This window comes from Phoenix dactylifera, chromosome 1 (assembly GCF_051530095.1).
Source record: "Phoenix dactylifera cultivar Ajwa chromosome 1, Ajwa_hap1_PhDact_Kaust_v1.1, whole genome shotgun sequence".
In the NCBI taxonomy this organism is placed as follows: Eukaryota; Viridiplantae; Streptophyta; class Magnoliopsida; order Arecales; family Arecaceae; genus Phoenix; species Phoenix dactylifera.
Genome location: NC_143190.1, coordinates 54,907,525 through 54,918,791, shown reverse-complemented (window position 1 = coordinate 54,918,791; position 11,267 = coordinate 54,907,525). Strand labels below are relative to the sequence as shown.

General features: G+C 38.7%; 1 protein-coding gene across 1 annotated transcript; it reads right to left on the bottom strand.

The window, feature by feature from the left end:
• Positions 1 to 529: 529 nt before the first annotated feature.
• On the bottom strand, positions 530 to 10,838 carry LOC103714197 (UDP-glucose 4-epimerase GEPI48). The gene is made up of 9 exons (XM_008801375.6): positions 10,459 to 10,838; positions 8,798 to 8,847; positions 5,863 to 5,998; positions 5,044 to 5,145; positions 4,739 to 4,966; positions 3,321 to 3,402; positions 1,596 to 1,678; positions 1,202 to 1,293; positions 530 to 1,036 (listed from the first exon to the last, which is right to left on the bottom strand). The coding sequence occupies exons 1-9, from the start codon at positions 10,639 to 10,641 to the stop codon at positions 943 to 945; spliced, it is 1,050 nt and encodes a 349-aa protein (XP_008799597.4). The 5' UTR covers positions 10,642 to 10,838; the 3' UTR covers positions 530 to 942.
• Between the last annotated feature and the right edge of the window lie 429 nt (positions 10,839 to 11,267).

Here is an 11,267-nt window from a genome sequence, read left to right as displayed (position 1 = left end):
GAGTTAAAATCTCTCACAATCTTCTTAAACCAACAATCTCTGAAACAGTATATTTTTCCAAAAGGTATCAAAATTTAACAATCTGAAACTCATTAAAGATACTTCTAAAGATTTATAACTAATTATAATAATTTTCTTATAATTTTCAGAAATTTCATCATATTAAGAATCCTCTACAAAGTAGTTCAGATGGCAAGGATTTCTTCAACAGGTTCAAAAGCTACACTTCTGAATAGAAATTCTCTCTCTTTGCTTTCACATCTAGTGTAGATTATCATTGCAGGAGTCATTCTCCCCCCAACATAAATTGAACCTCTCAAACCTGTCAATCATATGCATACGCATATATTTCATCCGCTGGGTCAGTCCAAACAAGGTTTGGCAAAACTCTGTTATAGTTCAGTACTGTCTCATTACTTTATCTTATTTCACAACTTAACTATAAAAGAAATATAATAACATATCAACCAGAAAACCTGATATTGTAAGAGAACAAGACAGATAAATGTACACCCTCAAAGACATTCAATTTCACCAGAAACGCCTCCTTGGAAAATTATATACATAACATTTCCTAATTACCACATTAGTGAAATTACTACTATCACTGTAACACATTCGAACCATCGACATTTCCCTCCTCCAGGTACAGCACCAAGTGCCCACCGGGGGCCGATAAAATTACAAGAAAAAGGTCATATGGCCATCCAGCATCTGCATTTCTGATTCAGCAGCAATCATATAGAGCCTTTTAGAAAGAAACAGCAAGATACCTCTACAGTTATGCCTCTTTCATGACATAAGCATGTATTTATTTGACCAGTAGATCGTTAATAGGAATCGAAATTAGGTGAACCTAAACCCCATCCTACACGACGCCCACAAATTAGCAATTCTTCTTTATGGATTGAAAAACTGATGTTGTTGGAAAGAAGGGTTCCTTCAGTTAGCCGAGTCAGGTGATCCATATCCCCAGGGGTTCTTGCTAGCCCAGTTCCACTGATCCCGGCACATCTCATCAATGCCATACTTTGCCCTATAACAAAGACAATTTCCATGTTCGGTCAAAGAACTCTTAGCATTATGCAATGAATTAAATGACTACCCAAATGGAAGAAGCTAGGAACAAAAAAAATGAACAAATATATTTTCTATAAATTCATGTACGCATATGATAGTAATGGTACAATCGTGTACATACTTCCAGTTCAGCTCCTTCTCTGCTTTAGCAGTTGATGCGTAAACAATTTCAGCATCACCAGGTCGCCTTCCAGCCATGACCAGAGGGATTTTCTGAAGGAATTTCCAGGATTAGTAAACTACAAATATATATGTTTACTTAAAAGTTTGTCTTTTAAAAAAAATACCAAGATTTGTATAACAAACAGCACAAGTTTTACTGCAACAATTTACTTTATTCGTTGATTGGAAAGAAAAGAGACAGTGCCTCCATTTTGAAGTATTACACCAATATCTATGAATATATGCATTAAGCATCACAGGAGAGAAAAAAAATCCTATAACCACAAACAGGAATTTGACTGGCCCATGAAAATTTTACCCAATGAAATCATCACAAACAGAAGCACTGGTACCTTTCCAGAGGCCTGCTCAAATGCTGCCACTATTTCCAGCACAGATGTTCCTTTCCCAGTCCCTAGATTATACACTTCACAGCCTATCATTCACAAGCAACTTAGTTAGAGAAAGACAGCAAGGCATCAACTAGTTATATTAAGATTTTTGAAAACTTTAAAATAACTATGCACCCCCCCCCCCCCCCCCCCCCAACCCACAAATAAAAAAAAACCCCGCAACCCACCTCATGCACATGCATTACACAAAACTCACAAAAAAGGGAAAATCCTAATTATATCCTGTCAAATTCATTGTTTGAAGAGTAAAAATTATCTTAAATTGAAAAGACTATGTATGATGTTAAATCCTCTGTGGAAGCAAGCTGTTTCACATGCTCATCATGGCATCCAGATTTTCTTATTTTTCTCCCCTTTCCTGACCCTTCGGAGACAAACTCAAGCACCTTTAGATTTTTACCCTTTTTTTTTCTGGGCAGGTAATCATACAATCTCAATACATCTTCCATCATCCAGCATAAGATTAACTCTTTAAGTTTCCTCTACATGTTCAACTGCCAGTTTGCACCTCAAGTATCCCTAGATTTTTCACATCCAGCTTGACAATCTTATCCTCAATATGCTCGTCTGAATTATGTAAATAAACACTAATACAACTTAAACCAAAATTTGGGAACAAAATGGATGCTACTGAACTATTCATGCAATCCATTATTGTACTTTCGTTGTTAAATTGCATGAGACATTTGCAAACATTACAAAAGCATATTTAGCAGCTTAAAACTTCCTATGTTTAGCACAATATTCAGAACATTATGAACTCATTATGGTATTCCTTTAGGTACTCCCTGTGCCCCTACCCTTCATCAAGATGTACTCCGGAAACTTATAATTGCCTTCTTGGCTTTTGTATCCTCTCTTTTTCTTTTTTAACACAGTTATATAGAAACTTCAGGATCAACATTCAGTCTTGACCTTTGCATGAAAGTATTGAGCCAATTTTAAGAGAAACTGGCCAGTCCACTTGTGAATGTTCAAACAATGATAGTTCACATTAGGAGATTAGATATGACAAAAACCTGGTAGAGTGTACCAGCTTTTAATCAATGAGCAAGGAAATGTACAAGAGCTTATTGATGAACTCAGGTCTCACTTTGCAAGCAATGACCGACATTACAGTGTGAACATGAATGCAATGAAACAAATATCTGATTAAGTAATAGACTAATGAAACAAATATCTGATTAAGTAATAGACTATCTTATTGAAGTAGTCATCATGAGTGAAGTTTTTATCTTAGAGAACTTGTACGAAAAACAAAGTGAAAAGGAGCCATTTTGTGACACACCAATCAAAAAGGGTAAGATTTTCTTGGTTTAACTTTAAACAAGAGAACAAACACTGAACTCGTTTTTCTGTTCCTAGTTATGTTGCTTCCATCATAGTTCCCTTGCTTATGCAAGTTCATGCATTGCATGTGGCAGGCAGATAGATTTAGGAACTGTTGTCTAGAAGCATACATCAACAACCCTTATGCCAAGCAAACTTCTCCAGCCAAGATAAATGTCAAATACAACTATAGTTACAGCTAGATAAATTTTGGAAAGCATACAGTCAACAAACTTTATGCCAAACAGACGTACCCGGCAAAGATAAATGTATATGCATGCACGTGTGCGTGCATGTGTGTGAAGAAAGAGAGAGAGTACAAAGTATGTTGCGCACCTAGTTTAGAGCCATCAAAAAGCTTCTGAAGGGCTGCAATATGCCCATCAGCCAGATCAACCACATGAATGTAATCCCGTACCTGCCATCATGGTATAGTGTCTATAAAGAACAGATTTGTGAAGGCAAAACATTTTAACAGCAAATGGTTCGAACAACCAAGGGTCATTGCTTCGTGCAATGTTAAAAGGCTTGGTTTAACAAGTGCAATGGTGCGGGTTCAAATCCCAGGGCAGCCACTTTGCATACAAAAAAGAAAAAGGACCAAAGGTTAGGTCTGTCCCCAGTCTAATCCTCCCAGGACCCTATCAGTTCCATAACTGGGCAATGGCCTTAATGGTTCCAACCACCAATAAATTATAGCAACCTTCAAGGTCAAGGTAAAAGAGAAAATATTACATAGTCATAATCAAAGTTTCTTGGCAATACATAAACAACGTCTTTCAAGTGTAAATTAATAAATAAATATAATATCAACATTAATCTTCTGGTCAATTCTAAGACATGAACTGCACTCAGGCTAGTTTAACTAGTATAGCCACCAGATAGATGTGCATGACGTAACTCGAATAATTTGATAACATGCTAGAGTTGGCTCCTATTGAAACATAACTATACAGATAATATATAAGTGAGATACATAAATCAAGAATTCATCATCCATAGAGGTAGGTGATTAAGCTTTGAAGCATAACAAATTGATGGCATAGAACTTCTACAAGAAGGGGCTGACCAATGCATGAGACTTCTGCCACTGCAAGGTCTGGAAAGGGTCAAATGTATGCAGCCTTACCCTTATGTATGGAGAGATTGTTTCCATATTTCGAACCCATGACACCCAGGTCATAATGGAGCAACCTTACAGTTGCGTCGAAACCTGCCCTTAACAAAAAACTTCTAGAAGATGGGAAGATCACAAGTTAGAGGAACTTAATATTTCACTCAGCCTACCACCTTCCATTTTATTCAACTTCACCACATACAGAACCCAAATTATCTCTCTATATTAGGAATGTGGAATGGCCGCTACCAAGTTGTAGCAAGTTCAACCACATCTAGCACATGTCATAGAATGATAGACTTCAAGTTCTAGATTATCGAAATCCTTTAGATGATATATAACATAAATAACACACAACAAACTAAGGCCAAAAATATAGCTTATGTTACCTATAGTTTTCCAACTGTTACATCTGATGGTTGTAAAGGTATATCTAACATGATATAAATAAAAGGAGTATGTAAGAAGGAGGTCTACTCTATAAACAATGAATTTCTAGTTCTGAACTTAATCTATGCTGATCCAATTCACTGATGCTTAAAGAATATACTGCATATCTGGTAAAATCATTTCCCAACACTTGAATCAAAGGTATCACAATGTAAGCTAAATAAATACATAGATTAAATGACAATACCCCAGTGCCATCCTTGGTTGAATAATCATTTCCAAAAACTGTAAGTGCAGGCCTCCTCCCAACAGCAACTTGTTGTACAAAGGGCATGAGGTTGTTTGGAATGCCCCGAGGATCTTCACCAATATATCCACTAGGATGAGCACCCACAGGATTAAAATATCTAAGCAATATTATCTGCCAATCAGAGTCTCCACGGTATGTATCACGACAAATCTCTTCAATAATAAGCTGCAAGCATCCATATAAATATTAGTTCAAAGCAGAAGGTGTGATGGAAGGACATTAGAAAAGAGAAAAGAGCAAACCTTAGTTCGTCCATATGGGTTCATTGCACACAGAGGGAATTCTTCTGTACAGGGGACTTCCTTGGGCCATCCATAAACGGTAGCTGATGACGAGAATACTAGCTGGGAAATACTAACTCAGGTGAGACCATGGTCTGCCGTACCCGGGCCGCCACCGGTACGCCGACCGATACCGGTACGGCGGACCTTGGGTGAGACAAATATTTCATACCAGCAGTCTAAACCAAGACTCGCGTCGCAAAGAAAATTGAAACAAAGATCTACTGCAATCTACTTCCTAGTTACGAATCGGAGAATAGGCCAAAAAAAAAAGAAGGAATGAAGATAACAGGACAAGGCCAGGTTGGCTTGTATCCATGTACCGATGTACTTCAGTGAAATATTCAGAAAACTAAAAGACTGAGTCAACTCCTTTTCTTTAGGCGAAAAAGATTATGAAAAAGAAAATGCAATTTATATTATGCTCTACATGTTCCTGTATGCTGGAATACTTTAGGTACGATAAAATGTGCTAACTCATATTTTGAACATTGAAGATAAGAATTCAGAAGCTCTGCACCTTCTCTTTAACAATTAAGCATCAAATGTGACACTACCATCACTTCTAACATGTTTACCTGATGAATTACATTCTTGTGATGCAAACAAAGGATATGCTAATAATTTGACTAGTTGTGCAAAACAAGTAGCATGTCATAAAACTATGCAATTTATTGCATGAGCTTTGTTAATGTTTTGCACCTTTCTACTTGTGGGCATCCTAGTGGCCTATCTGAGAATAAATAATTGGTCCAAAAGTAAAGTATAATTTGGCAATACCTTTCTGCATCCATGGGCAGCCATTACTTCCAAAAGAGTTATTGTACCGATGAGATTATTGTTATAATAAAGCAAGGGCTTCTGCACGCTTTCACCAACAGCTTTTAATCCTGCAAAGTGAATGACAGCATCAAACCTGCAGAACAAGATGACCGTAGAAAAATATAAGCAGGTTTAAAGTAAAAGAGCACAACTACTTGTAAAATAGTCATAAAAAATCAATTCACAAGAATTGCCAGTATAACAATTATTTGAATTTGCCAAGAAAAGTTGAATTTTGTGATCATGAAAATACTTTGAATTCTGTTTAGACTAAAACTGTCAAAAGCTAGAGACATGGATGTAGATATCATTATTATAAGTCCGCCTCATCGATCTAGCAAGAATCCGTTTTACAAATTATCGACTAATAAACCTACCCAAGGTCTGAAATAGCACTGCAGGGGGGGCGTATTGATCATGTACTGATATGGTAGGTACCAGGGCATGCCCCCATATCCACTCATGGTTTGCTGATACGAGGTGGCACAGCACGATATATATTGGAATATATTTCTTGGTACAGGGTAGTATGGCGCAGCACATATCATGTTAGTTCCAAAGCATGGTAGAAGAAATATAGTCGGCATGGGAGGTACTGGGGCACAGCCCCATATCCACTCAAGGTTTGCTGATATGAGGTGGCACAGCACAATACATATTGGAATATATATATATATATCGGAACAAGCCATTATGGTCCAGCATGTACCATGATTATTTCCAAAGCATGCCAGAAGCAATATGGTATTTGGTTGCATACGGGCATCTAAGAAATTGACAATTAAGGTGTTGAGGAGCAGCCACATTGATAGTTGTAGGGATCCTTGTGCTGTTTAACCACTCACGGACCCGTCTACCTATCAACTCGAGTTTCTAATCAAACTTTATTATGATATTAGAGCCCATGAACCCTCTTACCTTCCAATGCTTCCATGCTCTTACTTTAACCCACATCTCATCCCTTGCTTTGGGTTCCACCTCTTGAGCTTTACACAAGAGAGGGGGTGTTGAGGAACAGTCTCACATTGGAAGTGGTAGGGATCCTTGTGTTTAAATACTAGTGGGCCCATCCACCTATCAAGTATAATGGTAAGGACCCGGGTCAGGCATGATGAAATCCAACACAAAAACTCAAGTTAAAAGGGATGTGGGACTATTCCTTAACAACCCCTCTCACGTGTAGGCTATGGATGTCCCTCAAGCTCCACATGTGAGAAGGGGTGTTGAAAAGTACTCCCACATAGTGGTAGGGATCCATGTGGTGTTTAAGTACTCATGGATCCATCCACCTATCAACTTAAGTGGTACAGAACCTTAGGTCGGAAATGATAGAGTCCGATCCAAGATATAGGCCTATTATCTCAACACCCCCTCTTATATATAAAAGTCCAATCCAAGATTTAGAACTACTTATGTGAGGATCCGTGCAGGCGTGTGTTTAGTCCTACATTAGTTATTCGCTGAGTAGATCTTGGATACTTATATAGGATCAAAAACCCAAATAATACCTTCCGGCTAGCCATTTTGGGTGAGATCTTGGGTTGTTACAAATGGTACCCAAAATCTACCCAACGAATAACCGATATGGGACTAAACACATGCCCGCACGAGTCCTCACATACTCTCCCTGTTCAAGCCCCGACGTTCTCTTCAGGTTAAGGGTTCAAATACATTCAAATCTAATCATAAACACCACGATCGGCTCGTGGTCAGCTCCAATGGATTCGTGCAGCACGGGTTCATTGGAGCTGACCACGGGCCGATTGTGATCTTTGTGAGTAGATTTGAATGGATTTGAACTCTTAGCCCGACGAGAACGTCGGGGCTTAAACGGAAGGAGTATGTGAGAACCCGTGCGGACGTGTGTTTAGTCCTACATCGGTTATTTACTGGGTAGATCTTCGGCACTTATACAGGATCAAAAAATCCAAATAATTCCTTTCGGCTAGCCATTTTGGGTGAGGTCCTGGGTTGTTACAATTCCTCAATACCCTCTCTTATGTGTGTAGCCTAAGGGGTGACACATGGATTAAAGTGAGGGCATGGAAGCATCAGAAGGTAAGAAGGACCATGGGCTCTGATACCATAATAAAGTCTGACCCAAAAACTTTGAGTTGATAGGCAGACACTTAAAAACCACAAAGATCCCTGCCACTTCTGATGTCAGACTATTCCTCAACAAAAGGCAGCCCTTGTGCATATGAAACAAATATCGATGACAAAAGGTAGTTGTTATGCATATTTAAGATGCTCCTTACGTGGATTACAAGGAGGGCTTTGGAGGCATTCGAAGGTGATAGAGATCATGGGCTTCAATATCATGATAAAGTCTAACCCAAAAACAAAATTTGAGTTGATAGGTAGGCGCTTAAACACCACAAGAGTCCCTACCACTTCCGATATGGGACTATTCCTTAACAAAAGGTAGCCCTTGCGCATATTAAACAAATATAGGTGACAGAATGTATCCCCTGCACATATTAAACAAATAAGAATTCTAGAGTGCGTATTAAACAAATATAGGTGATAGAAGGCAGCCCTTGTGCATATTAAACAAGAATAGGTGCTTGTAACCTAGGGTTAATGGCTAGAACTATTACAAAGAAGAAATTATTATAAAATGAATCAAGGTGCCAAAAATGGATAATTATACTCGTTTACATAATATCCCAAAGAATCGAGTAGATAAATGGGCACTTAAATACCAAAAGGGTCCTTATGACTTCTGATGCGGGACTATTCCTCAACAAAAGGCAGCCCTTGCACATAATAAGCAAATATAGGTGCTGGCAACCTAGGGTTACTTGCTACAACTATTACAGAGAAGAAAATGTTATTAAATGAATTAAGGTGACGATAATGAATAATCATACTCATTTGAGCAATGCCTTACTTTGTCGAAGCAAACACCTTGTCCAATGCTTCCTTATCACGAAGGTCGATCTGCAGAAGCATATAATTATATTAGCAATCAAATCTATGCACTAAATTTGTAATTCTGCATTAGTTGCATGAACACCAAGACAATAGGATTTGAAATACATTACTCGTTCATGCCTACAAAGAACAAATGGGACATCACACATGCCAGTGCCTTCCATTTTCTCATTACACGAGATATAAAAAAGGGACGCTAAAATATAAGAAAAATACAAAAAGAATATTAAATGCTGCTTATGAGAGGAAACATTAGTGATTAAGGAAATAATTGATGCGCACTAAGGGGCATGGGCAAAAGGATCATCACTTAAACAAGTCCGTTTCCAGTCCCAAAATGCAGAAATCAGAATGGAGAAAAAGACCAACGATGCATGCAATTGTGTTCTCCGGACATAATGAGTAGTCTTTACATTTAAGGTGTGATATCATAAATAGCGAAACTTATTAATGGACTAACAAGAAACTCATCCTCCCGATAAAGGCTTTACAACTTATATTACCTATGTCATAAAATAATTGCCAGGTTACCCATACCTCTGATACACAAAAATATTTGTCCTTTTTTTTGCAGCTCTAGAATTTCTCATAAATTTTTTTTGTAGAACAAAGTGTTCCCTTTTTGCTTCACATACTTCATTTCCCAATCCAATAAGGGGTAACTCTGGGCTGCGATATGCACTAATATATTTGTATCAGAATGCAAGAACAAAAGTGTTGTGCCTATTCTAATTGAATAGAGTGGTTTGATCCAAAATCGAACATTAAATGAACTAAATACCTAACCAACATAAAAGGTTACAAGTCGGTCCCCTGATTCAGCTGAGATGGCAAAGTACTAAATTCCCAATTTCTCAGGTTTCCAAAACAATGTCTGATCTACCAGAACCCATGCCGTAGAATCAAAGAAACTCTAAAACTGCAATCACCAAAGGAAAAAAAAAAAAAACTAAAAACAGGGTAACAAAAATATTTCAATGGATCATCAGCCAAAAAGAACAGAAATTTCCGATTAAAACGCTCTAAAAAAAGCAATTGGCAAAAAGTCAATCTTTAACCATCAAACTAAAAATCCATACAAAGCTGCATTTGAAACATGCCACGGGAGTTCACTGGAACCCAAAAATTTCGCTAATTTCTGAAACAGCACCTAATGATAAAAAATTTTGTCTACCAGCGTGACCAAAAATCGCGAAATCGCGGAAACCCACAACCGCAACCACAAAAGGGAAAAGCTTTAGGTCACAGATACACTTAAAACAGGGAAACAAAAAGGCCCTGACCGAAAACTAGCCAAAAAACACACTATATTACCAAGAAATCACTAAAAAAAAACAATCTTTAGGGAAATATAAATCATCTATTACCAACAAAAGTAAAATAAATCATCAAATCATCTAACGAAAAGATCAAATCAACCCCCCTGCACTTAAAACAGGGCAGCGAGAAAATATCAATTCCTCCTATAAGATAAACGATGAAAAAAATCAATTCTTTTAACAAAAAGAAAGCCCACATAGCACCACCGAATAGCACAGAATTGGCCATGTCCCATCAAAAAAAAAAAAAAAATCAGCAGCCATCCTTTTCCATCTGTCCACAGAACAAGATCGGTACCTTATGGAATCTAAGATTCTTTCCCGCCTCCCCGGCGAGCTCCGAAACCCGCTCGATGGCGACGTCCGAGGAGTTGTCGAGATTATCCACGACGACAGCGTTGAACCCCCCTTGGAGGAGCTGCAGCACCGTGTGGCTCCCGATGTAGCCCGCTCCGCCCGTCACCAAAATGTTATTCGCCATTAGAGAAGAATCGACCGAGCCCGAGATCGACGAAAGATTGAACACCCTCGAGAGATCGCAACGAGAGATAGGGCAGAGAGAGAGAGAGAGAGAGAGAGAACTGACTAGGAGTGAAGGAATTGTGGTCTTCGGCTACTCGCGCGGTCGAGGGAAAGAAGGGTATTTATAGCCGGGGATTATTCTCAACCGTCGAGATTATCGACCATCGCGCTGGGACTAATAAATATAAAATAATGCGAATAAAAAAAATCTATATGGTAGCTTCCGAAGGAATACGTGTCGCATTCTGATTGGAAGGGAAAGGAATATTCCATCTGGTTTAAACGAACGGTCGCGGAAGGTGGCATGCACGTGTCGAGGAGGGGTGACAGCGGCGCCATGCGTTTAGAATCCCACGTCGGAATAGGTTTTTTGCGGGGTGGGGTTACCTTGACGAGGGGAGAAAGGTAGCTCCTTTGCGGGGTACTCACGGATTTGGGAAGGGTGGGAGGTCAGCCCTTCTCTGCTGGCTTTTAATTTAATATAAAGGCGGGCACAGGACGGTTTCATGAAAGCTACTTTTGGGCTGTTTTTTGAAGGGACGGACTTCAATGAAAGTCTCTTAAAGCTGAATCCATGCTGAGACG

What these genes read in the sequence shown, in the direction of transcription:
- LOC103714197 (XM_008801375.6), bottom strand. Translation starts at nt 10,641, where the DNA reads ATGGCGAATAACATTTTGGTGACGGGCGGAGCGGGCTACATCGGGAGC. An exon ending in AAGGTGTTTGCTTCGACAAA is followed by an intron (nt 5,999 to 8,797) that starts GTAAGGCATTGC and finishes CTTGTTCTGCAG; the next exon opens with GTTTGATGCTGTCATTCACT. An exon ending in CTGCCCATGGATGCAGAAAG is followed by an intron (nt 5,146 to 5,862) that starts GTATTGCCAAAT and finishes AGTATTTCCCAG; the next exon opens with CTAGTATTCTCGTCATCAGC.